This window comes from Plectropomus leopardus, chromosome 17, assembly GCF_008729295.1.
Source record: "Plectropomus leopardus isolate mb chromosome 17, YSFRI_Pleo_2.0, whole genome shotgun sequence".
Taxonomy (NCBI): Eukaryota; Metazoa; Chordata; class Actinopteri; order Perciformes; family Serranidae; genus Plectropomus; species Plectropomus leopardus.
Window position 1 is genome coordinate 8,791,920 of NC_056479.1, and position 27,854 is coordinate 8,819,773.

The window sequence follows — 27,854 nt, forward strand, 5'->3', positions numbered from 1 at the left end:
TTTGTGCACATTAATTTGCGAGAGCACAGACTGGATAATGAGGCACTCTGGGGATGCGCTCAGCAGCCCCGTCAGTGCAAAGGGAGAAAGTAAATTTGACAACATACAGATTTCATGCTTGTATGGGTTCTGCTGAAGAGCTCATACACACATGTGAACACACAAGGTCTGGAAATATAAATAACGCTGGAAGATAACTGCAAACCAGCACTGACAGTATAACAAGCTGCCAATTATTTTCATTTGCCCGTAGTATGTATGGCTACAGTAACGCCTGCATCAGTGCACATGAATTTCCACTAGATGGAGCCAAACTCGCTCCTTTGTCAGTTTAAAAATGCTGTGACATTGCAGATATGAAGAGACGATAACAGACAGACCCTCAAGAAAGCTCCCTTCATCCTAAAGGAAAGGGCTTGTCTCATTATCTGTACACATATACCAGTGTCATTATTAGGATCCACAGAATAACAGTAATCATAATAATCAGTATATAACAATACAGGTAGTCCATTATAAACAGGTCATCAACAGGCTATCCGGCACCTGTGTTATATTAAAAAATGAATTTTGTTTTGTTAGTGATGTGTTCATACATCATGTCATTTTTTTTTTCATTTAACATATAGACAAAAGGACAAAGACCAATTTTTCTGGCCAGGTTCCACTCCTGTAACATGGTTTTCAGAGAAATATTCCCTTTTCCACCTTCTTTCTCCCTCGTGTCCGATCTGTTTCCCAGTTCATAGCATGAACAGACTGGACAAAGAGGGCAGGTGGAGGTAGATGAAAGTCTCGCAGCCATGTTTCAGACAGCAGAGGTCAGACCTTGGATGTTACAGCTACTGTTATGGCACCCTGAGAAGTGGGAGACCCAGGATGTTGGAGCGAAAGCTCTCCGTTACAGCAGTTTAGAGAGCTGTTGTTTTAACAAACACAAATCAACTTTACTGTCAACGTATCCTTCGGCTGATAATGCATAGATAGACCAGTGGTAGTCACGAGGTATTAACATGCCCGCCAAGATTCCCCACGATGGTCGCAAATCTTTGTTTCCCACATGTCTTGAAAAAAGTGGTTACATTTAAATGACCAAAAGCATCTTTAGTTAGGGTCACTAAAGGTCTAACAACTCTACATTGCAACCAATTTCAGTAGTTTTTTTTTTTATCCCGTGTTGTTCACATACATATGGACATACAGTAGCTAAGCAAACACATGTCTTTGATATTAATCTGAAGCACCGCACAGAGCCGTGTCTGCTTCCCTCTCTCATGATTTTGCTTTGGCTGTGAAAGAGAGCAACAGCTTCTATATGGCAAACCATTAACCCCATTTCTTTCATCCTATGTTGTCTTTCCTTAACATGTAGGGTATGTATCAAAACTGAATCGGGGTATATCGTTTTGCACTGTATGTATATATAATCTACATCCATGTATTTACATTATTTATATGGACTTTCCATATGTTTCGGAATTGTAATTTACTTCAATCCGAAGCCCTTTTGAGAATGATCTACAGTGCGGTTTATTTGATAGTGACGTATTACCTCTGATCTGTATTCAGTCATCTTTCCCCCCCAAACCCTCCCCCAAACCCCCAACTACCCACACATTTCCAGGCGCAAGGGACATGGCCTGTGGATGGCAACAATGAACAAACGATTAGCTAACGCTATGAGACATCTGTTTCTGTTTTACAGCTACTTTCATGCATTTTTTTTTCAGGTTCATTCACTGTCCAATAATACATTAGTTTCAGCTCTTACATTGAACCACTGTCATGGAAGGTAATATTCACTGTGTCAGAGTGAGACTAGCAGACGTAAATATCTGGCTCTTTATGAGGGAGAGGGGTGCAGTGTGATGGGAGGGGGACGCAGTCTGAGGCTAGTGTACGTGATTTAGACTGTGGGAAATCCCTCTTCACCTATGAGTCAGTGTTAGCACAGGAAGCAGAGGACGTGCTACACCTCAGACACTGCTAATTTGGCAAGATGAAGTGGATCTGACGGGATTGGCAACTAGTCAGTGGGCGGCTGTGACTGTTGGCATGGGAAACAAGTGCAATGTCATTAAGAAAGTAAAGTCTGCCTGTGGAAAGAAATCGTACTTCAGCTGCTAGTCTTGAGCATGAAGGAACAGAGCAACAGTTAATTTTGCTCAAGAGTAGTGACTGAAATACAAAAGAGGAATATAGTGCTAAAACAACCATCAACATTCACATAAAACTGATGTAACTTGAATGTGACGAGAGGGTGCAGGGGTTCATTCCTGCTTACCAGCTTAGTAAAAAAAAAAAAACTACTCCACTTTAAACACAGTGTCTGACCTCCATTTGGGTCAAAAAAGTGCTTTTTGCAGAACACAAATCCAGCTGCAGAGCCAAAGCGGTGCATTTAAATAAGAAAGCATAAATAATGGCATAAACATGCTCCATTCTGGGGCAAAAATGACTGGCTATGTGCAAGTAAACATCCAAATACATTTTCATTCAAGCCTGAGGAAAAACTGTCATAAATAAGATCTTCAGGGGAGGAAATAATGTTTTTTTCTTGTTGATTATTGCAATTGTTATGTAAGTTGAAATGCATAGAGACTGATCTTTTTCTACAGTATCACTGCGTGACTTAGGAGCCAAAATTCTCTGGTAAAAAAAATGTGTGGGGAGAATATGAGGAGCTAATCCTCGGGATTTGCACGGTTTGAATAAAACAAAAGATTTTCTCTGACCTCTAACTAGATCTGTCAGCCAGTGATCCTGCACAGCAACGACGTAAACTGTTCAAGCAGCTGACAGGAACACAATGATACCTGCATCAGCAAATAAACACAACTGAATAAAAAGCATAATAAATAAATATCATATATTTCATTACAGTATTTTTTTCATTATGTGCCAATATGCAGGTTGGTTCTAGTCGTAGATACAGTGCAAAGATATTGAATAATTTAGGAACTCAAAATTTCAGATTAAGTGGCAAACCCTTAACTTTCAGTATATCTTGCTGTCACGTGTGCATCATGATCTAATGCACACATAGTGGCATTTCAGTGTAATCATCAGAGTGTCTGTCTGTTCTGTCACTTTATAATGCACATTTGAAAGCTTTTCTTCTCATGGAAGTAAATAGTGGTGACAACCTTCCTTAAAATGGGAGATTAACATAAATGTGCAATAATAATCTTGCTTATGGACTTCCATTAGCAAAGATTTGGCAAGTAGTAATGCCGCTGATCAACACAGTTTGTAAACGTGTGCACTTCCTTTTCCAATTGAAAATGCCTGAATCTCATTGGCACGGAGCTCAAGTCGATAACACTGCACGATTGATTTATAACGTGTGGTCCAAGCCACCTAAAGCTAGTAAACTCATTGCCAACATGCTAGCACACTCAGGAATGAACCCCTGTTCTCACCCAACTTAATTTCCTCATCATCTTGTGACAGAAAGGACAAATTAGACACACATAAAGAGAGAGGCAGTGGCAGGAAACAAGGAAACACAGACAGAACAACCAGTTCAGTAAAACTCAGTCAGTTGGACGTAGAGAAAACTCTGAGTGCTCTGTGTAGCACTTACAGTATGTACATGTAGTATAAAAATATAGGTGCAAGGACGTCTGAGTGTGTGTTGTGTGTGATGACTTGAGATATGGATGTGCTGCATAGGTAGCAACAGTGACATCTGAGAGGACTTGAGCATGTGATATCTAGCCACAGACCGCCTTAACCAACCAACTAATGCTCAAGTAAATTATTAAGTAAAGGCTTTAAATCTCAGCAGCGACCTTTTACTAGAGCCTTTACTTAAGACTTTAAAGTGTTCATTTCATTTAGTGTTTAAATATTTCCATTTTGCTGTGTGTGTGTGTGTGTGTGTGTGTGTGTGTGTGTTTGTTTGTGTGTATCCGTATACTCCTGTGTGTCCATGTTATAACAGAGAGCATCAGAGTCAAAATGCTTGTGCGTGTTACTTGACATACTTTTGCCTGCAATCGCACCGAGTACCAAGATGGACGTAGATATGAACATTCTGAGTTTGAGCGCATGAGGTGAACACACGCACGGACAACATATCATCTCACCTCACTGCATTAGTTCCCCCTGATTTCCCCTCCTTCCCCATCCCGCTGCAGACATCCCCCTCCCCTCAGAGGTCCTTTCACCTGACATCCTAGTGCTTCTTGTGAGGGTGCGGGGGCTGCAGGGGGGGGGGGTCAGTCTGAGGGGCAGATGTAGCTGTTGATCCACAGCAGGTCGTCCAGCACACCCCAGTGCAGGTAGAGGATGGAGCCTACCACCAGTACATGCATGATCTGGTGGCTGTTGCACCAGTAGTCAAAAAGGCCCGGGCGGAAGCGCTCCGGGATGCGTGTGATGTTGATGACCCCGCCCAGCACGGCCAGCGCATCCATCATGAGGAAATGGCGTAGCGAGGTGGGGCTGCCGCCGCCCACACCCACCCAGCGGAGCAGGAAGAAGGAGAAGCGGAACAGCGCCTGCCAGGCGAAGGAGCGCAACCTCCGAACGCTGCTCCGAGCCGTGACGGCGCAGTAAATGGCGTGGCTGGACAGCAAGATGTAGACTACAAGAGCCACAGTGCGGATGAACGGGTAGCACAGCAGCGTGCTGTAGACAATGGGCAGCGCCCCTGAGACAAGAAGACAAACAAAGGAGAGTCAGCATAGAGATGAAGTGCTGGTGCCCGACTCAGCAGCAATGTAACGCCTGGTGCAAGCCACAGCGCACAGAGGTCAGATTGTTTGAACCTCGTGTGCCACTGCTGTTTCAGAGTGATCTGAGCCACATCCAGATCCTTTAATGTTTAGTCATCGCCGGACTGTGTGAAATGCAGCACTTAACCCATGTAAAAGTCATGTGAAAGCTCCTTAATGTGTAATGCCTTGCCACGTACCCAAAAGAAATAGGGGTCAGCATTTTATTGGTCTACAACTGGGTCCATACAAGCTAAATTTAGAGTCTTCAGTTACTAAAAAAGGCAAGCACCAACACCTGGGCAAGAATACCGCTAAAAATCTGAGAGCTGGTCAAAACAACACTTATTATCTTTATGTTCAGCATTGGCATATAGTTTAAGAAGCGGGTAGTTGGAATGGCGATGAAGGTTTCTTGCTTCAGCAATCTTTGTGCAGCAATACATACATGTCGTTGACAAACAGTCAGCTCATAATAGACTGTATAAAAAGATGGACGTAGCAGGCATGACATCACCCATTGGTTTGTGGACTGCTATTCTGAAGTCTCAAGTTTAGCATTAAGGCGGTCGCCATTTTGTCTTTGGAGCCAGAAGAGATCATATTTGGGCAAAAGGGTGGAGCTGCGGAGGAGTGAGAGGTGGATCTGACTCATAGACTGTAGCGACAACTCGTAGATTGCCTGTCACACAAGCAGCCCTTAAATATGCACAACTTTGGGCTCAATAAAATATACAGATGAGTTATTAAAAAACTAAATATTTTTTTAACCAGGCTGTAAACAAGTTTATTTCTGCTGTAAAGTCGGCTCATTTTAACATGGGGGTTTACAGAGAATTTTCTCTGTTTTGGAGCCAGCCTCAAGAGGCAATTCCATTAACTGAATTTTTGCTACTTGGCATCATTTTTCAGCCTCAGAGGTTGCCTCTTGGTCAAAACTGATACTTCTTTACATTCTGCTGGTGTTATTTCAAACTAAAATTTTTGGCAAATCTCATACAGAGTACGTTTGAGAATCTAAGCTTTCCAGATGTGAAACTTGAAATAAAACAACTTTTCAGCAAGAGGAAAAATGTGCTGAATATGAGCACATAAATAAATGCAAAATATTGCACTTGTCATTTTGGTTTTAATGGGCTCACACAGGCAGCATGGACAGATCAATAATCATTTTAGAACTTGGATCGTTGCTAACATTGGCCAATTGACTCAGTAGTCAGATATGTTCTGACAAATCAGTGCTGGTGCACCTCCAAGCAAAACACTCCTGTGGTAAATCATTGATGATCAATAAAGAAAAGTTCCACCCTCAGATTAAACAGACCAGCAATAACAGAAGGGCGGCTGACAGAGAATGCAAAATGATAAATGGTGAAGAAATCTGCTGAGTTTACCCAACGTGTTGATCATGCAAATTCCACACACGTCGAGTTTGAGGAGGGTGTGGTAGACGGGCTCCCCTCCCTCGTGGTTCATGAAGAGGTGGTAGAGCACAGAGCCCAGCTGGGGCGACAGGCAAGCCAGGAAGTGCACCACGCCCAACCACGTGACGCTGATCTGAGACCAGGGGATGTTGAGAGGCAGTAGCACCAGGAAGCAAACCAAAGGGATGCCTGGAGAAAGGAAGGGCAGGGAAACAGAGACAGCACAGGTTGTTAGAGGAGGTTTTACCTTTGCTGTAATTAAATTTGAAGCTCCTGTCAAGGCTCAATGTACAAACCTGCAACACTTTTTAGAAGAGAATACCTTTGTTGCACTCAGCCTCATGTACAAATCCAGCTTACATTTTGTGCAATCATTTCATCTTTTTGTGTGTAATTATTCTGACAGTAAATTTGTAAAGCAACATATCTTGAAGGATTATTAACTGTTAGGAGTTTCTCCTTGTGTGCGACCAGTGATTGACGGAAAACAAAGCCTGAGGTCCTGTGCACGCCGGTATGAAAACCATCAGTTAAAGCATGATAAAATAACACGGAAACTTTGACAAAACCAAATTAAGGTGTCATGTTTATTGTGATGGATTATCCAGCCCAAGACTTCCGAGGCCTGTGGACGTTATTTTTCAAACTGTACAAGAATGAGTGGCCGCGAAAGAGCTTCCAACAATGCTGAGTGTGTGCAGACAGCAGCAAGAATAATGTGGAGCAGAGCGAAAACCCACATGATTGGCACAAACGTATCACCCTTTGAGGGAAAGACAAGGCTCCCACTAAATTCTTATCTTGATGCAGCAAAGGGACATATTTCAAATGGCTGCGCAGCTCCAATGCAAGTTAAGGTGGGCAAGAGGCGTCCACTGCTATGTGAGCAAAAATCCAGACCTTGAAATTTGATCCACATTCAGTTGTTATGATCCTTTATCACTCCACGACTTCCATATTAGCCCCTTTTTTGCTCACTCTGCCTTTCCCAATGTCAAGGCATTTGTCCCGGCCCGGTGATACTGGCAATGCCTTCTACTGTAACACATCTATTTTAAGTGTGTTATCTCCGCTCCTCCCCCTGCTCGTCCTGAGCAGACCGGTTGTACTCTCAGCCTCGCTCAGGGGTGAATCCAGTGGAGAGGACCTTCTCTGAAGGCCCGCGGCATGAACATAGTGAAGTGTCTGAGAGCTGAGCTGCAGGCAGGATGTTTTCAGTTTATATGCAAAACAAATCAGCTCATGAAACTTACCTGAAATGTAACAACACAATAAAAACACAACAGTGTTCCACTTGAGTTAAAAGCACAGCTCTGCATCTTTTTTCTTCTAACTTTGGAGAATTAGACAAAAGCTCATTGGATTAAACACCACTGGCTTATAAAGGCAATGGTGTTAAGGGTGTATGTGGGATCACATGCTCCGCTGACGTCACTGGAGTGTAATAAAGACATCCAGGGCCACTTCCCTGATGATCACTACTGCAGTTTATTCTGTGACTGCTGGCAGTTTGAAGTGAAGCGCTGACCTTCATAATGAGGAAGTTGTCAGATTCTCAGAAGTCTGCGAGCACACAGTTGATGTACTGCACGCTTTACGGCTGTAGGATATGTTTTGATGGTAGTAAGAGGTCATCCTACTGTGTGCCATGCTATTGGCAGTCCAATCAGATCAGACTGAGAACAGAATAACACCATGCAGATTGCTAACAAACTGACACATCAGTCTCACCTCTGGCTGCACAGATTAACACATTACTGCAATTAATTTTGTCCTGCGCCAACCTATTAAAAGAATGGCATATTGTTGTGTAACCGTGACATTTTGGAACAGATGAAAAAGCCACCCTTCACAAATTTACATTTTGTGCAGTTCAAGTGAACAAACATTTATGTCAAACTTCAGCTTGTTTGCAAAGAGACACAGCAGGTAAAATATGGCTTAAGTTCTGTTTAAATTTGGCACATTAAATATACAATTTCTGGTGCATTAATTAAAAGAACATTTATTTTTAAAGTGGTGCTCTAAGCTCACCATCACCTGATGAATTTTGGTGGAGGCAAATTGAAGCAACTTTCTTTTTGACTGACAACTGACTACAGCTGTTGGAAGAAGTATTCAGATCTTTTATGTAAAAATTCTGCATGAGTCAAAGTCCTGCATTCAAAATCTTATTATTAAAGTACATAAGTACAAAGTAAGAGTCCTTGCTACACAGACATAAAGCCCCTGTGATTGTTGTATATCATCATATTGGAAAAATGTTACTGATGCATCAATGTGGGAGCAGCATTTACACCAACTCCTTTAATTTTACTGTTGCTGGTTGAGCTGCAACATATTTGAATTTCATTATTGAACCAGTACACTTCATATATGAATCAACTGGCCGAAAAACAAAAATGACTAGAAACTATTTTGATAAGACATTAATGGTCTTTTTCATTTTTTAAACAGCACTGAAAAAATGATAAATAATTTCTGTCTCCTGCTTCTCTCATGAGAAAATCTGCTGCTTTTGCTTATCACGAAACTTTGAAATCTGAATATTTTTGAAGAAATCTTTTTTTTAAGCTGTGAGTGGCATTTTTACTCTATTATTTTGTTTCATAGACTAAATGATGTTGCTTAATCTAAAAAACAAAATGCAGTGTACATTGTAGATGGGCTGCAATGTATGGTTGGATCTATGTTTAACTATGTGTTTAACTTATAACTGGATGATTTCTTTTGTATGCACAATCATCATCTAAACTCATAAGTACAGCTGTCTGATACATATAGTTGATTTGAAGTGCAGTATTTCCCTCTAAAATGTAGTGGAGTAAAATTGTACATTACCTGAGTAAATATAATTTCTCACCAAAACCAACCAATTATTCGCTAACTGATTCACAGACATTTTTTACATGAACAAACAACAAATAATAAAGTGTTATGAGTGTTTTCTGAATTTCCTCAATAGTTTTATAAGCTTAGACTTATTTTTCTTCAAATATGAATATTTAGCTCAAATGTATGTGATTTAATATTAAGGGTTTAAGTCATGTGTGCCGTCTTGAATGCATACTGTCCAGGCTCTGGTGCAAAGTGTGTCTTGGCATCCTTCCGCAGGTACAGTATCTACACAGTACCTGTACAGCTGTGGGTTGATGCTCAAAGTCACGCCGGCATCAGAAAACCTCATCTGCTGACTAAGCAGTTGGTGCAGAATTGTTGTACTCACCGTGAGTGTATATGTTTCCAAGTTCATTGTGCAGGTAAAACAGGCTTCTGATGCAGTCTTGCACAGAGGAGATTGGCCGGTATCCCGTTAGGACGTATTTGTTAAACTGAAGATGTGGAGGTGAACTTGCCCAGTCCAGCAGCCTGGGTCCATTTAAAAATGCCATAGCAAACAAGACCGTTAAAAGGACGCCGCCGAATAAGTAAAAAACAGACTGTACACCTATATACACATTTAGTAAGATTATTGCGACTAAAACCTTATGGGATACCATTGGTGTTGTTTGGGGTGTTTATACTGTGCTGTTAGCTTCCTAGCTTCCGTCAGCACTACCCGGCGACGGTGTGTCGGCGCCGCCGCTGTTTGCTCTGAACCGCCGGTACCTGTGTGAGTGTCATCCGCAGGGCTGGAGACAGACACGGCCAGCCACATACATGGTGCGAGCTCGGGGCGGTCATTACATTTGGCATCTAAAAAATGTCTGTGTGGCACCAAACAGCCTTGAGCGGTTGAGAGACAAAATGTTCCTCGTCATGTTAAAGCCACTTCCTCATTAGTTAGCATTCCGGTGCAGCAGCACGGGCTTGAACGCGTCCCGGGCAAGGATGCTGCGGGTGGGTGAGTGCGAGCCGCGCGTCCATCCAACTCCAGAGGATGCTAGCTTGATCCTAGCGGTCAGATTTGCAACAGAGGACTAGCAGGTCATACCTTTACTTTGATGAAAGCAAACGGGCGGCATGTTCTCGAGTCAGTTCCGTTTGATGCTGTTTAGCTTTCGTAATGCTATTTAAAAAAACAGATAAGATCCGTGATTCCGGAGCGGAGATTTTGGGAAGGACTGCGGGCTAGCAAGCCGGGCAGTCGGCTACCGATGTCCTATGAATGGAGATGAAGAAGCTGATACTTGAGCCGGGTAACTCCAAACACACACGGTCCGGTCCGTAAAGCTTGTATTCACTTTCGTCAACATATGTTTAATCCAATTGTTTCCCACCATTATTTCTGACCGGCTGTATTCCTTGAAATGCGGAGTCTTCCCTGGCGGCCTTTAAGTCCCCTGCATCGCCTTCACACAAGTGTTAGGCTACATAAAACAACAATGACCACACTTCCGCTCAGTGATTTCAAAATAAAATCTGCATGCATCTATGAACGCGCCACATCCTTAAGCGTATACATTTCAAACATTAAAATTAAAGATTGCATTTGGTGCCATAATATGTTTATGCCCACTTGACTGCAGGTTTATTATTTTAATTATCTATATCATATGTTATTTACCACATCACCCAACTAGGTGTTGATGATGTAATATGATAACACAAATTGAACTTTTGTTAGCCTATTACAGTAAATTAATCTTTTTTTTTTTGTCAGTCCACTAGATGCATTTTCCGGTAGGAAAAAAATGATAGTGAGATGAACAAACAGAGCTTTATCTTAGATAAAACAGATGTCGACCAAGGTTTCCTTTTGGCTACAAAATATGCAGTTGAAAAAAAGGTGATAAATCACAATATATTACAGCATATGTTATCACAATACTCAGAATTCCAATCGCAATAATATTGTATTGTAAATTAAGAATTGTGATAATATCGTGGCTTCTGGTGATTCCCACCCCAAGATACTTTACTGTTATATTTTATATATGTTATGATCTATTCCATTATATATGGTATAATCTATTCCATCCTGTTATTTTGCTGTACAACTGGTACATGTTATGTTATATTACTACATGCCCCCTTATATTTTATCTAAAAGCCCATATGACATAATTTATAATACAGGACAGGACAGGACAGGATAGGATAGGATAGGATAGGATAGGACAGGATAGGATAGGATAGGACAGGATAGGATAGGATAGGATTCACTTTATTAATCCCCAAGGGGGACATTGGTCTGCCACCATAGACATAAAACAAAAACAACAGATGCAGTATGTATACAAAAACATTGACAGAATCCACACTATAATCACCAGGCAGAAGCATCAAACAGAAGCACATAGCTCCTCTTTAACAACAACAACAGCAACAAGAGAGCCCCTAACAACCACCAAGGTTGATAGTCAAAGGCGATCATACAAAGTGCAAAAGTGCTAAATATCATCATGTAAACAGTAAACAGACAATAACAACAAAAGTCATATCTGCATACATTGAATAAATAAATATAAGAGATAAATAGATGATTGAGAAAGAATGAATCAATACTGTTTATTAAAAAGCCTAACAACTGCAGGCACAAATGATGTCCTAAAATATTTCCGTGGAAGGTTCCTTACCTTTCCGATTATACTATATTATGTTACTATGTTTGATTTTTTTCTCCGTCATATTCTATATTGTATATTACACATATATATTCAACACTTAATGCCAGTATTTAATCATATCATCAGTCTAGTGTACACTGTTAACATAGATTGGCAGTCACATTAACCATACCACTATCACTTTAAGTTGCAATTTCTGTCTTCATGTTTTTGTATAGTTTTTCTATTTGTCTATTAAGTCTGTTCTTATTTTAGTTAAGTTTTTATAAACCTTTTATTATTTATCCTTACACTTTTTCTATCCATCTGTGCTATTGCTGTCTTTTTGATGTTCTAACAACTGAATTTCCCCTCTGGGATTTCATAGTCTTCTTTTCAAACAGGTGTTGAAAAGGGCAGAATGTTCAGCAAGACCACACATGCTCATTGTTTGAGTTGAATTAGGTAAACATGGCTAACATACATATTCAAGTGGCTATCGGTGCCTTTAGGGATGCCTAGGGCAAATATTTGCTTTTGGGCTACTAATTACCCTCCATTTCTCCCCTGCCCTGCCAGCGTTTACATTGTGTATGTACTCTTTTGACCGATACTACTGCTCTGGAGCAATAGCTCCTATCTATAACCTCAGGTTTTATTTGTGATAATAATCATAACTACAACAATATCTCTATGAATATGCACCATGTAAGAGCAAAATTCTCTAAAAATTATTAAATACAGCCATTGATCATCTACAAGAGAAGTCACAAGAGTGCAGGACCCATCTTAATTGTTGGTGCATATTACCTAACAAATTTGCAATTAACCAAATCACCCAAACCAACAGCCACACAGTGGACCATTGACCTTTATGGAACCCTAAACCCTGAAGCAGCTGCCCACAGTGGTTACTTGTTAATCCAGCTTTCTCTTTAAAGGAAAAATAAGAAAGTAAAATGTAAAAAGAATTACTGTGTAATTAGAGCTTCTGGTTGTTTCACGTGACACCATTAGGCCCCAAAATGCTTTCTCCCATAGCTCCACAGTGTGTAAGGGACATCTGTAAATCAGCAGATAATGTTTTGTAAAGTACATCATCTTTCCAGTACAAACACTTAAATAGTCACAATTTAAATTATTATACCCTAGAAATTGTACAATTCACAAGAGCTGAGACCAGAGTTATTTTCAAACTGACTGACTCATTTGAGTAAGCCAGAGACCAAGTGGTTTGTGGGGTAAAAGGAAAAAACAATGTGTTTTGCTCTATGAGCCCATGGATGTGGAAGATTTAGGTAATTTTATATCAGAAAAACATTTTCTTTTTGGCTTTGTTTACCACTGAGCAACTTTCATAATAATGAGCAGGGTTCTGCCTCCACCTCTGTATCCAACTCTGCTTAAACATTCAAGTGGTGGACTGATCAAACAAACACAAGACTTTCACCAGGACGAGAGTGTTTGTGTCCTGTCTGAAACCAAAAGTCAACATTACCAACAAACTTATTTGAATCCATGATCTTTCTTCTAAACCTCAACCACATGGTTATGGTGTATAACAGCAATGTTTTACAGCATGAGCTGCTGTTAGAAACTATAAAAATTAGTACATGCGCCTGTCACTGGTACTCTTCATCGGTCATATGTTTCATTTTGTGATCTTACATTTTTCCTTTTGGGCGACACTGGGAAATGACCAATTCTGTTGTTTAGGTATGAGGATGTGTTGCATAGCCATCAGAGAAGATAATGCTTAAAATATGCATGTTGCTAGAAAAAAAACAAACGTATGCTTCACACACACCTTCAACCCAGCAGCACAGAAAATCTACACAATTGGCACAGTTTCAAGGTGGGCACCTGAGATTAGGGTCACCAATTCAGTATCTAAACAAATCTCAACCCCTCTGTTCCTGAATTATGGTGTAAAATGACCTCATCATTTTGTGTGAAATTCTGTCATAATTAGTGTATGAATTCCTGAGTGATGGCCAAATTCTAGAAGGGACAGACATACAGACAGCCAGAAAACTATTCCTCTAGCGATGGCTCTTGCCAGTGTGGAGGCATAAAAAAATGAACTAAAATGACCTTTATATAAAGATCAAACTTTATTTTGAAGGTGGACTTTTTAACTTCTGGTCTTACTCTGCTTTACTGGGACTACTTTCATGCTGCTTGGCAGCACTTGGCAGTGCAATGCCGACACTGACTTAGCTAGAGCTGCCTTCAATTCCACTGGAAATATTGGTGGTACCACCTGAGCTCACGTCATAAACACAAAGAACGTGATTGTTATTTGTAAGTTACTAGCAAATATGTTCATTATAACAACAAAATGTATTATTTTAATTATAACTACAGTTACAAATGTAGGTCAACCTAGATATTGAATTTTCTGAAAACTATAATTATTTCAGAGCACAAAAGATACTTATGAAATATGCATAGAAATTATGGGAGTCTTAGATTTTAATCATGAGAAAATCTGCAGCTGCAGCAGGTCTATAAATGAGTCACTAACTGCCAGACATGTAACAATTTGAGTGCAGTGCTCCAATTTCATAAATGCTACGTGTTGCTTGACTTCTGATTTCACACAGAAAATGCTGTCATTGTAAGATGAGTTTTGCTTATATTACTGCACAAAAGCAATAGATGCACTTGGATTTAGATATTCCTAAGGAGCACTTGAAGGCAGCATGTGACGCGCTGAAATCGTCTAATGGCAGATAACTGTTGAGGATCTGGATGAATCACACCACAACACCTCCACCTCTCACCCCTTTATGCTGCTCGGACCTCATGACATGTAGCCTAGCCGCCTAAACCCACATGCCCTGCCCCCCCCCCCCCCACACACACACACACACTCACTCTGGACAACCCAGAAGTCACATGTTAATCAGACATGATAGAATGAGTCCCAATAGGGTAAAAGAAGTGAAGAATATCAAAACATCTTTTTTTCATCTCCTTTGTGCTGATAAAAGTGCATTTTTAATGTATGAATCAATGCATGTATTGTTTTCTTGTTGCCTTATCAGTAATATATTGCACTACCTGTACAATGCTCTTATAGCCTATTAATCTTTATGTTTCTAACCTATCGGGTATTCATAATTATACTAATACAATACTTATATATTGAACAATATATTTTACCTACTTGCTTTACATGTTCACAGTGTTTTTCTACTGTATAGACTATATCTTAGCACATTCATATTTACCCCTTACTGTTTATTATCTATATATACCTGTATGTACATTACTGCCTTTTGCAAACCTGGCTAGATACTAAACTGCATTTTGTTGTCTCAGAACTCTGCAATGACAACAAAGTTGAATCTTATCTGAAAATTAAAAGTTATTTATCACTTTATATCTTTTTCTGCTTCCTTCTGTGCAGTGATATGATTTGTGGATGTAGTTCGCCAGAAGGAAAATATGAAACTGTTCACATGAAACTGTTCACAACAAGCTCTGTGGATTCTCAAGTAACCAGGCCATGATTTCTAGTAAGAGATATTGCTGTTTGAGTTTTTCAATTTTTTTTTTTTTTTAGCAGTTTGAGCACCACAAGCCGAGTGCCAGTTATAGTTTCATTATGTCAGAGAGGAGGCAGACATCTGTACGGCCGTTATCTCCAACACTCAGCATCTCATACAAAAACAATCTAGACTAATAAACAGCAGAGAAAACAAGAATTACTGCTTCACAGTTGTATTACTCCTCAAACCAGTCAAGTTACAGTTTACATCCATGTCTGTTGAAATTCATATGCAGCCATGCAGTTGACAATGCGGCAGGTATGTGGATGCTGCAAAGAAGCTCCAAATTCTATTTGGAGACATTTGTAAGTAATTTTGTCACAATTAGCATATGAATCCTCGAGTTATGGCCAAAAACATGAGGTCACAGTGACCTTGACCTTTGACCAAGAATTCTAATTACTTAATAGAGTCCACATGGATGTCTGTGCCAAATTTGAAGAAATTCCCTGAGGGTGTTCTTGAAATATCATCTTCATGACAATAAAATGGATGCAATCATAATGACCTCTGACCTATGACCATCAAAATTCAATGAGTTTATATTTTTGACAACTGAAGAAATACCCTTGATGCATTCATGAGAACGTGACGGACGGACAGATAGACGGACAACCCCAAAAACATAATGCCTCTGGCCACATCTATCAGCTATGTATTTCTGATTTGGGGGTGAACTGTCCCTTTAATTTCTCCAAAGTAGATACAATTTTGTTTAGCATGTATAATACATAACATTTTCTATTCTATTAAAACGGTCAGACATGGCTGTATTTTGTTTGTATATTTTAATGAAGATTCGATTTCTTTTCCATGGCAGTACTTGCTGCTAAAACATTTTGATTTTCGTAGCAGCTCACTAAAATTTAATCTCAGCGCATCATACACAACTATGAAATTCACATTTTTCTTGTAATAATCTCGGGAAATTTAGTGTCTCCTTTTCCTCACCTAGTATGGCAACATCTCGCCAAGCCTTGAGAAAAATGACAGGTGGTTTCCAAATCGAACGAACTGTCAGTCAACCCTTCCTCTTCTCACAAAGACCACTGTCACCTCACTCCCCCATCATGCAATGCCCTGCTGTATTTCTTTAGAAGCACAAAGTACCGATGCTGATGCGCAGTCAGTTTCACGCATTCAGTGTGTACGTGCAAGATAAAGGTAAGTCTATGATTATCTGCTTGCTTTTTATTGTTCTCAAACTTTATTTAAAAATAAATAACCTTCTGCAGTCTGTCAAGAGTCTCCTGTTTTACTGTTTTAGTCATAAGCTTTTTCTCCTCCATGAGTGTCAAAGACTAAACATCTGTGCAAGTTGATGGAAATGATTTTAACGAGTGGGTTTTCCAGTCTTTGTGGGTTTAAGCCAGTGTGCAGGTTTGTTTCAAGCTTAAGGGATGGCTCAGCAAAAGCTTAAATCAAAGGAATCCAGAGAGGATTTCTTTACGAGGAGATAAACAGTGGCGTGTTTAAAAATAGAAAGCAAATATTGGTAGACCAATTGTCAGTCCAATATGCAGTCGGAGGGACAGGTACATAATGTTAAAGTGTAACAATTCTTTGACAGAAAGATTTCACTGAAAAGACTTGATATAGTGATAATCTTCAAATTTTCAGCATGTGGTGGAAACTGTTTGTTAAAAGTGCTAAAGTGGTTTATTGCTTTACCAAGCAGCTGGTTGAATGGAACTAAATGGCTATACTTGCTGATGAATCATGTTTCTTTTCAGGATAAACCTTTAGTTTGTGTCCACCCCCCAACTTAGGTAAAAAAAATCCATCAGCCTACAAAGAATGGCTGAACACACTGCCACAGAATCCAGACATAATCTCATACTCCCTGGACTCCCTTCATGAGCTGCTGCCTACCAGCACTCCTGTCCGGAAGAACTTGCGCTCAGCCATTAGCCATTACATCCTGGAGAAGGGCCTGTGGAAGAACTGCAGTGAACGCTGTCAGGCCGGCATCAAGAGTGACCCAAGGGATACCCCCATACCACCTCCTGCCCTGCTTCTTTTAGTCTTGAAGGCAAAGCACTGATATTCATACTCACAGTCAGTTTCACAAGTGCCACGTGAACAGGCAAGAAGGAGGTGAGTCTAAGCTGCTGTGTTCCTACTGAAATATTTTTTTACTCTATCTTAATATATGTGTTACCCACTGTGGGTTATTTAATATTGTGTTTAACTATTAAGGACCCAGCATAATCTTTTTATTGTAGTTTTACAGCTGTATCAGTGAGTAATTCTACAACACAGTAGTCATGTCACATTTGTGAGACCATTATACCATGAAGTCAAGTTCATTTTTTATAGATCAAATGTTGACTAAAGCAACCGTGTTGTCGTCATAGCTGTGGAGACTCAAATGCAAGTATAAACTGATTGATCTTAAGACTGGATTTTAAAAATGGCAATGGACTCCAAAGACCTGACAGTAAGGGCTAAAAAGATCCACAATCTGGTAGGCAACAATGGAAAATGTTTGATCACCTTTAAATTTTGACTTTAAATGTAAAATGGAAAGGAGCAATTGATCAGACTGTCTCAGAAGTTTAACATGAAAAAGGGACAAAAGAGATCCGACATATAAACTTGTGCCGACCTGTAGAGTGCTTACAACGCAATAAAAGAATCTTAAAATCAATTAAAAAATATATTTCCATTGGTCTCTGTTCATCATACCAGTGAGAGGATTCTAGAAAGACTGCGGGCAAATAGAGCATGACTGACTCACAAAAATGATGTTACAGCAGTCAAAACTCAAGGAAATAAAATCATGTCAAACAATCTCCCGATTCCAAGACGGCAGATAAGGTTTCATTTTCGCAATAATCCTACTGCAAAAAAGCTACTGCTAATAACAGAGTGTCTCAAATTGTAAAACAAAATCTTGTTAGCCATAGAACATTTTTAGACATCCAGTGCTTGACATCTTTGAAGCAAATGAGAAGAGACTTAATGGTACCCGGCCAAATTTTCAACAGACAAAAGTTATTTCTACTTTTTTTTTTCTCCTCAAAATGCATTATGTGCTTTCTTAAGTACAACACACCGTGTTAAATAGAATTTCCTAATTATGAAACATCCACAAGAAACCTTGGAACATCATGTTTTCTAGGAGAAAACCCAAATAAAATCATAATAAAAATGGTTCCTAAAATAGAGCCTTGAAGTACACCGCAAGAGGAAAACCCAAAGGAAGATTCAGAGTTATCGGTCCTGACTAAAACTGATCTATTATGCAGATAAAACTCACACCACAAAGACTACCTGGTAAAACTTTCTCAAAAGCAGCATAGGTGGCCTACACAATTTAAATAATATAATTTCAAAACAAATTTGTCCAAAGTTTTTGTTATGTTCAGATAGGAGAGAAGCTACAAAAGACACCTTTTAACAAGACCTCAGATAAACATGACAATTATGAGACTGGTGAAAAGTTACTAAATACTGTCAGATGTAGAGTATAACTGCACATTTGAAAGAGGATGGGGTGGTCTGCTGACTAAAGAGGTGTTTACGATGGATAAAATACTAAGACAAAAAATGTCAAACACTTCTTTACTTCGTGACAGAAAGGACTATATGTCCAATGATAAAGTAGCAGTGGTGTACTAATAAAATGCTTCACTTGCTCATGTTTGTTCAACTAAAATATTTCTTTTTCAGGATAAACCATCAGCCTGTGTCCATCACCCAACTTAGCAACAACATGTTGCTGTTAAATATTTGCATCTATGCCAGCCTGATGCTGTCCCTCCCTCAGTGTGCATATCAATCATGCATAGAGGGTACACCCAGACAGTGCCTTGATGCAGATTTTGCTCCCGGTACCAATTTGGCCGGGGAAGGCTTTGATATTACCAAGATGGAACGTAAGGGAGCCTTTGTGCTTGACATGAATCAGTGGAAACGCAAGGACAAAACATGCATCCTGTGCAGCAACCCCTATCTGGAGAACAAAAAGCAAAAGCTCCCCTTGTCAGTGGTGGACTGGAGACCAAAGCAGTCCTGCAGCATTAAAGTGGCCAGTGCTCTCCACCGATCCAGTGAGTCTCTGGTCAGTTCCAGCACCTCTTCTGTAGAAAACAACTGGCAGGCTAATCTAGATGTTGATGCGGGTGCAAAAGGTGGCTCAGTGATGCTAGCTGGTACCCATTCTAAACTGGCTGAATACTCCATGGAAAAAACAAAGAATGACAAGTTCAGCTTCACGAGTCAAAGCATGTCCTGTGAGTTCTACAGGTAAGAAGATGGGCCAAAACTTCTCTCCACACACTTCCCCTTGCTCTGAAAAATAAAAGCAATTCTTTTGTGCACTTTTTTTCACATTGGACTGTTACTTTCATCTTGTGTCTCACTGTAAACAGCTACAGAGTGTCCGGCACTCCAAAGTTGCACGGAGAATTTCGCAAAGCAGTGAAACAGCTCCCCAAAATCTACAGCCCTGAAAGCAAGCAACAATTTTACAAACTGATTGACAACTTTGGCACCCATTACGTCACCAAGGTGAACCAAAATTATGAAAACAAAAAGAAATTAAAAAGTAACAACAATGGAACACATCTGTTAATCTCATCTATTTGTTTAAATCATTCAAGGTGAAGCTGGGAGGAAGTGTTCAATCTGTGACCAGCATCAGGCAGTGTCAGGCCGGCCTGCAGGGCCTCAGTGTGGATGAGGTGCAGATGTGCCTGGAAGCTGAGGCGTCCGCCAGCATCAAGGCTACAATGAAAACTCAGGCAAAACATTGCCAGAAGGACATTGACAAGATGGAAAGTAAGACATCCTTCTCTGGCCTCTTCAATGACAGGTATTTTCGCATACACTTTGTGACATTTTCTAATTATATAAATACTTTTAATAAATATACTCTTTTACTGTGAATTACTGTTTTCAGCACCAAAAAAAGCTAAATTTGCTTAATTCTTGATGCAACTCTCTCTTCTACAGGTTCACAGAAATAAAGGGGGGCCATACCACAGAGCCAGACCTTCTCTTCTCTGCTGACAAAAATCCATCAGCCTACAAAGAATGGCTGAACACACTGCCACAGAATCCAGACATAATCTCATACTCCCTGGACTCCCTTCATGAGCTGCTGCCTACCAGCACTCCTGTCCGGAAGAACTTGCGCTCAGCCATTAGCCATTACATCCTGGAGAAGGGCCTGTGGAAGAACTGCAGTGAACGCTGTCAGGCCGGCATCAAGAGTGACCCAAGGGATACCTGCGTCTGCCAGTGCCACAATGACCCCGCTGTAAACCAAGACTGTTGCCCGACACGTAAGGGCATGGCACGGGTCATCATAACTGTACAGGCGGCTTCTGGTCTGTGGGGAGACCACACCACAGCAACAGACGCTTATGTGAAGGTGTCTTTTAATGGGATGATGGTCCGGCGTACTCCGGTCATTAACAACAACAACAACCCACAATGGGCCACTGTTGTCGACCTGGGCACACAGGATTTATCGTCAGGACATAGGGTGAAATTTGAAGTGTGGGATGAAGACAACAAATGGGATGACGACCTGCTGGGGCAATGTGAGCAAGTTGTGTCTGCTGGACTCAAGCAGGATCTCTGTAATCTGCAACATGGCAGGCTGTTCTTCACATTGGATGTGAAATGTGCGCCGAGTCTGAGTGGAGCTTCATGTAAAGACTATAAACCTTCGCCCATGAGTCAAAGTCTGAAGAAGCTGTATGTGTCCCGTCATGCACATCCTGTTCCAAAGGCCATCCTCTTAGAGATGGGTGTGTTTGTGAATTGAAATAAGCTCAAAGAGAAACCAGTCTTCCTGCCAAGTCCCAAAAGTTTGATTTGCAATAACTGGCTTTACTGATGCTTATACACAAAGTATCAGCAACCTTTTTTTTCTTTTCTTTTTTTAAAAATTGTATTGATGACACAATCTAAGCAAGCATTAAATCTCTACTGATTACAGTGAGGAGATAACTGACAAACTGTTGACAAAGTGACCGCAACTCAATATCAGATAAATGTCTGAGATTTGTTGTTGACAGAAGACTATCGTTAATATAGGCTAAATAGAAGAGATAGTCCAATTATTTGGCTATACCTCCATATTTGCATTATATAGTTGTCAGTATACTGTAGAGAGGTCTGGTCTTTAACAGTGCAGCAAAGCATATACAGTCTTTCACCTAAAAGTTCTTGTAGTTATTGAAATTTGAGTTTGATTCAATGCAGCTGTTACTTTTTTTTGCAGTCGTCTATTATGTGTGCAGTTTTAAAGCATTTCTTGTTTCTGTAACAGGCATTCATAAGATGTTCTGGTGTGTTTTATACATTTGAATCACATTATTGCCATGCCAATTTTTGATGTTGACTCCAATGTCTAAAAAAAGAAGTGAAGAAGAGAACGACACATCGTGCATGTAGTGCCACAATATTACAAAGGTTTTGTATATTTTATATTAAGTTTCTCTCTCCCTTGCACCATTTTTCTACATATCCTTACTGCTACTAAGAAAACATTTTTCATATGTAAATCCATGCATCTATAAATTTTTCACTGATATTTTTTCTTTTTATCTTATCTGTAATTAAAAGCCCTTTTCTCTGTTGATTTCAAATATGTCAATTTATCCATTTGGAATTAACCTTTCAGTATTCTTAAATAAATTGCTTTTATATATGCTAAAACAGTACTTTATTATACTCATGTGACTAGAGGCTGTTTGTGTATTTTAATTTAGACACATTTTCTTTACTGTATCAGTGTTTGCTGTTGAAACTGACAAATTCTATCAGATGGCTCACTAAAATATTTCTAATATACAACTATTAAATCGCTTTCAGTTTGTGATAAACTTAAGGAATTGATCATTAGACTTGGACAGTCTCCTGCTCTCACCAAGAATTGCCACAGCCCACTACCACTTCAGAGAAATGATAGGTTTGTGGTCTCTGGTTCGTTACTGACTGGAAAGCCAGCCTTACTTTCATGTTGTCACTATCCGTTTGAGTTTGTCTATTGACCACCAGCTCCTCCCCCACCGTACTGGGTCGCATCAACATAATGAAACAGTCAAACCACTTTTTCTCCCTTGTTCTCATAAGACCACCGCCACCTCACCCCCATACCACCTCCTGCCCTGCTTCTTTTAGTCTTGAACGCAAAGCACTGATATTCATACTCACAGTCAGTTTCACAAGTGCCGCGTGAACAGGCAAGAAGGAGGTGAGTCTAAGCTGCTGTGTTCATACTGAAATATTTTTTTACTCTATCTTAATATATGTGTTACCCACTATGGGTTATTTAATATTGTGTTTAACTATTAAGGACCCGGCATAAGCTTTTTATTGTAGTTTTACAGCTGTATCAGTGAGTAATTCTACAACACAGTAGTCATGTCACATTTGTGAGACCATTATACCATGAAGTCAAGTTCATTTTTTATAGATCAAATGTTGACTAAAGCAACCGTGTTGTCGTCATAGCTGTGGAGACTCAAATGCAAGTATAAACTGATTGATCTTAAGACTGGATTTTAAAAATGGCAATGGACTCCAAAGACCTGACAGTAAGGGCTAAAAAGATCCACAATCTGGTAGGCAACAATGGAAAATGTTTGATCACCTTTAAATTTTGACTTTAAATGTAAAATGGAAAGGAGCAATTGATCAGACTGTCTCAGAAGTTTAACATGAAAAAGGGACAAAAGAGATCCGACATATAAACTTGTGCCGACCTGTAGAGTGCTTACAACGCAATAAAAGAATCTTAAAATCAATTAAAAAATATATTTCCATTGGTCTCTGTTCATCATACCAGTGAGAGGATTCTAGAAAGACTGCGGGCAAATAGAGCATGACTGACTCACAAAAATGATGTTACAGCAGTCAAAACTCAAGGAAATAAAATCATGTCAAACAATCTCCCGATTCCAAGACGGCAGATAAGGTTTCATTTTCGCAATAATCCTACTGCAAAAAAGCTACTGCTAATAACAGAGTGTCTCAAATTGTAAAACAAAATCTTGTTAGCCATAGAACATTTTTAGACATCCAGTGCTTGACATCTTTGAAGCAAATGAGAAGAGACTTAATGGTACCCGGCCAAATTTTCAACAGACAAAAGTTATTTCTACTTTTTTTTTTCTCCTCAAAATGCATTATGTGCTTTCTTAAGTACAACACACCGTGTTAAATAGAATTTCCTAATTATGAAACATCCACAAGAAACCTTGGAACATCATGTTTTCTAGGAGAAAACCCAAATAAAATCATAATAAAAATGGTTCCTAAAATAGAGCCTTGAAGTACACCGCAAGAGGAAAACCCAAAGGAAGATTCAGAGTTATCGGTCCTGACTAAAACTGATCTATTATGCAGATAAAACTCACACCACAAAGACTACCTGGTAAAACTTTCTCAAAAGCAGCATAGGTGGCCTACACAATTTAAATAATATAATTTCAAAACAAATTTGTCCAAAGTTTTTGTTATGTTCAGATAGGAGAGAAGCTACAAAAGACACCTTTTAACAAGACCTCAGATAAACATGACAATTATGAGACTGGTGAAAAGTTACTAAATACTGTCAGATGTAGAGTATAACTGCACATTTGAAAGAGGATGGGGTGGTCTGCTGACTAAAGAGGTGTTTACGATGGATAAAATACTAAGACAAAAAATGTCAAACACTTCTTTACTTCGTGACAGAAAGGACTATATGTCCAATGATAAAGTAGCAGTGGTGTACTAATAAAATGCTTCACTTGCTCATGTTTGTTCAACTAAAATATTTCTTTTTCAGGATAAACCATCAGCCTGTGTCCATCACCCAACTTAGCAACAACATGTTGCTGTTAAATATTTGCATCTATGCCAGCCTGATGCTGTCCCTCCCTCAGTGTGCATATCAATCATGCATAGAGGGTACACCCAGACAGTGCCTTGATGCAGATTTTGCTCCCGGTACCAATTTGGCCGGGGAAGGCTTTGATATTACCAAGATGGAACGTAAGGGAGCCTTTGTGCTTGACATGAATCAGTGGAAACGCAAGGACAAAACATGCATCCTGTGCAGCAACCCCTATCTGGAGAACAAAAAGCAAAAGCTCCCCTTGTCAGTGGTGGACTGGAGACCAAAGCAGTCCTGCAGCATTAAAGTGGCCAGTGCTCTCCACCGATCCAGTGAGTCTCTGGTCAGTTCCAGCACCTCTTCTGTAGAAAACAACTGGCAGGCTAATCTAGATGTTGATGCGGGTGCAAAAGGTGGCTCAGTGATGCTAGCTGGTACCCATTCTAAACTGGCTGAATACTCCATGGAAAAAACAAAGAATGACAAGTTCAGCTTCACGAGTCAAAGCATGTCCTGTGAGTTCTACAGGTAAGAAGATGGGCCAAAACTTCTCTCCACACACTTCCCCTTGCTCTGAAAAATAAAAGCAATTCTTTTGTGCACTTTTTTTCACATTGGACTGTTACTTTCATCTTGTGTCTCACTGTAAACAGCTACAGAGTGTCCGGCACTCCAAAGTTGCACGGAGAATTTCGCAAAGCAGTGAAACAGCTCCCCAAAATCTACAGCCCTGAAAGCAAGCAACAATTTTACAAACTGATTGACAACTTTGGCACCCATTACGTCACCAAGGTGAACCAAAATTATGAAAACAAAAAGAAATTAAAAAGTAACAACAATGGAACACATCTGTTAATCTCATCTATTTGTTTAAATCATTCAAGGTGAAGCTGGGAGGAAGTGTTCAATCTGTGACCAGCATCAGGCAGTGTCAGGCCGGCCTGCAGGGCCTCAGTGTGGATGAGGTGCAGATGTGCCTGGAAGCTGAGGCGTCCGCCAGCATCAAGGCTACAATGAAAACTCAGGCAAAACATTGCCAGAAGGACATTGACAAGATGGAAAGTAAGACATCCTTCTCTGGCCTCTTCAATGACAGGTATTTTCGCATACACTTTGTGACATTTTCTAATTATATAAATACTTTTAATAAATATACTCTTTTACTGTGAATTACTGTTTTCAGCACCAAAAAAAGCTAAATTTGCTTAATTCTTGATGCAACTCTCTCTTCTACAGGTTCACAGAAATAAAGGGGGGCCATACCACAGAGCCAGACCTTCTCTTCTCTGCTGACAAAAATCCATCAGCCTACAAAGAATGGCTGAACACACTGCCACAGAATCCAGACATAATCTCATACTCCCTGGACTCCCTTCATGAGCTGCTGCCTACCAGCACTCCTGTCCGGAAGAACTTGCGCTCAGCCATTAGCCATTACATCCTGGAGAAGGGCCTGTGGAAGAACTGCAGTGAACGCTGTCAGGCCGGCATCAAGAGTGACCCAAGGGATACCTGCGTCTGCCAGTGCCACAATGACCCCGCTGTAAACCAAGACTGTTGCCCGACACGTAAGGGCATGGCACGGGTCATCATAACTGTACAGGCGGCTTCTGGTCTGTGGGGAGACCACACCACAGCAACAGACGCTTATGTGAAGGTGTCTTTTAATGGGATGATGGTCCGGCGTACTCCGGTCATTAACAACAACAGCAACCCACAATGGGCCACTGTTGTCGACCTGGGCACACAGGATTTATCGTCAGGACATAGGGTGAAATTTGAAGTGTGGGATGAAGACAACAAATGGGATGACGACCTGCTGGGGCAATGTGAGCAAGTTGTGTCTGCTGGACTCAAGCAGGATCTCTGTAATCTGCAACATGGCAGGCTGTTCTTCACATTGGATGTGAAATGTGCGCCGAGTCTGAGTGGAGCTTCATGTAAAGACTATAAACCTTCGCCCATGAGTCAAAGTCTGAAGAAGCTGTATGTGTCCCGTCATGCACATCCTGTTCCAAAGGCCATCCTCTTAGAGATGGGTGTGTTTGTGAATGAAACACGTTCACAGAGAAACCCTATTCTTACTCAGGGTTTTTCCTGCATAGAAAATAATGAGGCAACCGCCACCATCAGATTTCCTGCCCATTCCAGCTCTAGAGAAAACTGGTGGCATGAGAGAAAACAATATTTTCTAGCAAGCATTTCATGTGGTGTATTTCTGTCACTCGTAACTGCAATCGCAGCATTACATCGCTATGGCAGTGCTATCGTTATGCGTACAGTGCACCGCAAAAGCACCAAAATTGCCGAAGAGGAGGTTAAGAGCCTTCTACCATAGAAAAGCATGGACCAGCCCAGCCTGGTGCACGACAGTGTTTACACTGATAACCACAACAAGAAATCACTAAAGAAAGCAAAACTCATTTTCCCTGCTGTTCAATAATAATTTTATATCACCAATCAGAGTTTATAATTACCATTGCAAACAACACTTAAATTCTTTTTTTAAGCGACTCTACAAGTGTGACTGAATGCCGTCTTGTACTGAGACTATAATGACTTTATCAACTTTTTTCCATTATATCAGTACAAAAGTTCAGACAGACACCTATAAAAACATATTTAATTACAATACATGAGAACATGACTGTCAAATATTCTGATAAAAGCAAGTAAAACAATAAAATAATGAAAATTAATTATAAAGATTATGAAAGTTGTAAAAGTGTGTGTGAGGGGTTAACTTAAAATATGTTGGGTTTTTTTAAATTATTTTTTTAATGATTTGAAAATAGATCTACATTATTAAATTAGATTTTGCCAGCAGAATAAAATTATTTTACAAGGCATTTAGTATATTTTGTTTGTTTTTGTTTTCAAAAAAAGCTTTTCCAAGTCATGTGATCTGCTGCATCAGTCCATAAACAAATCTTACTGTGACCACAGAAAATTGAAGATCATTTAATGACCAAGAATTCACATTATTCACACAAATGACTATCCACAAGTCACACGAGTGACTTTTTAAATTCCCTCTAATCACAAAGGATGAGAAGTATGTCTGTTGGACAGGAATGTTTACTGTTGATAAGTGGCTGCAACTTAATTATGTAAATGGTTCCTCATATCTGGTATTTTCAGTGTTTGTTTCAGTTGAACCTACATTTAAGTCTGCAGTTTACAGTTTTTGTATACTGAATAATTTGTGTTTGAAAGGAAAGTATTGGTAAAGTAGGCACTCAGAAATCCACATCAGCAGAACATCCAGATGACTGGGATGTATAGCTAAAATGTTTTAAAACCCATATAAAGCAGTGGCAAACAAGATTCTTCTTATTTTATATACTGCATATATGTATTTCTATCATACAGTACCTATTGTACTTTAGGCACTGGCCTGGTGTTTCACAGGTCAGCAAAGTGTATTTTTTTTTATCATGTGCAGTAGATGATCTCCAAGTTCTTGCAGGTGTAATTGTGTGATTAAGTGCAGCTTTTACAAATTATTTATGCTGTTTTAATATATACTTTGAAATAAAAAGACTGCAGATTTTGTGTAATGGGCAATCGCTTTGTAGCATTTTATAATCTATACAAACATAATATATATGCGCATGTTTAATGTATGTTAATAAAATTATTTGCGTGTGTTATTGTTTAGTTTGTTTATCCATAATAAATGCATACTATCTGAACTGTTTGTAGTATTTGATGTTTCATCTCATTACTCTTAGTTTTGATGTGAGTGTTTGTTCTGCATTTGCTTTTGGCAGTGTTGCCTGACATGAGAAAGGAAGTGGTAAAGCTTCCTGTGTACGGATGAG

The 27,854-nt window shown here is 39.8% G+C and overlaps 3 protein-coding genes across 6 annotated transcripts in view; 2 read left to right on the forward strand and 1 right to left on the reverse strand.

The window, feature by feature from the left end:
* Positions 1 to 1,629: 1,629 nt before the first annotated feature.
* Positions 1,630 to 27,854, reverse strand: part of LOC121957255 (glycine-rich cell wall structural protein 1.8-like) — a 48,842-nt gene continuing 22,617 nt past the window's right edge. For all 3 annotated transcript variants that reach the window (XM_042505807.1, XM_042505806.1, XM_042505805.1), the window contains 2 exons: positions 6,116 to 6,334; positions 1,630 to 4,657 (listed from right to left, as the gene is read on the reverse strand). In XM_042505807.1, the coding sequence (XP_042361741.1) occupies positions 4,224 to 4,657; positions 6,116 to 6,334 (653 nt within the window). In that variant the 3' untranslated portion in view covers positions 1,630 to 4,223. The remainder of the gene's footprint in view (positions 4,658 to 6,115; positions 6,335 to 27,854) is intronic.
* Positions 18,760 to 21,735, forward strand: LOC121957254 (perforin-1-like). Its single transcript, XM_042505804.1, has 4 exons — positions 18,760 to 19,442; positions 19,568 to 19,706; positions 19,799 to 20,010; positions 20,151 to 21,735. Exons 1-4 carry the CDS (start codon positions 18,820 to 18,822, stop codon positions 20,968 to 20,970), a joined length of 1,794 nt encoding a protein of 597 aa, XP_042361738.1. The 5' UTR covers positions 18,760 to 18,819; the 3' UTR covers positions 20,971 to 21,735.
* On the forward strand, positions 22,301 to 27,711 carry LOC121957253 (perforin-1-like). Of its 2 annotated transcripts, XM_042505802.1 has the most exons (5): positions 22,301 to 22,404; positions 23,983 to 24,558; positions 24,684 to 24,822; positions 24,915 to 25,126; positions 25,267 to 27,711. In XM_042505802.1, the coding sequence occupies exons 2-5, from the start codon at positions 24,026 to 24,028 to the stop codon at positions 26,366 to 26,368; spliced, it is 1,986 nt and encodes a 661-aa protein (XP_042361736.1). In that variant the 5' UTR covers positions 22,301 to 22,404; positions 23,983 to 24,025; the 3' UTR covers positions 26,369 to 27,711. The 2 variants fall into 2 exon arrangements, with proteins under 2 accessions (XP_042361736.1, XP_042361735.1); XM_042505801.1 differs by lacking the exon at positions 22,301 to 22,404 and having other exon boundaries at positions 23,876 to 24,558.

What these genes read in the sequence shown, in the direction of transcription:
- LOC121957254 (XM_042505804.1), top strand. Translation starts at nt 18,820, where the DNA reads ATGCTTCACTTGCTCATGTTTGTTCAACTAAAATATTTCTTTTTCAGG. An exon ending in ATGTCCTGTGAGTTCTACAG is followed by an intron (nt 19,443 to 19,567) that starts GTAAGAAGATGG and finishes CACTGTAAACAG; the next exon opens with CTACAGAGTGTCCGGCACTC. An exon ending in GCACCCATTACGTCACCAAG is followed by an intron (nt 19,707 to 19,798) that starts GTGAACCAAAAT and finishes AAATCATTCAAG; the next exon opens with GTGAAGCTGGGAGGAAGTGT.
- LOC121957253 (XM_042505801.1), top strand. Translation starts at nt 23,936, where the DNA reads ATGCTTCACTTGCTCATGTTTGTTCAACTAAAATATTTCTTTTTCAGG. An exon ending in ATGTCCTGTGAGTTCTACAG is followed by an intron (nt 24,559 to 24,683) that starts GTAAGAAGATGG and finishes CACTGTAAACAG; the next exon opens with CTACAGAGTGTCCGGCACTC. An exon ending in GCACCCATTACGTCACCAAG is followed by an intron (nt 24,823 to 24,914) that starts GTGAACCAAAAT and finishes AAATCATTCAAG; the next exon opens with GTGAAGCTGGGAGGAAGTGT.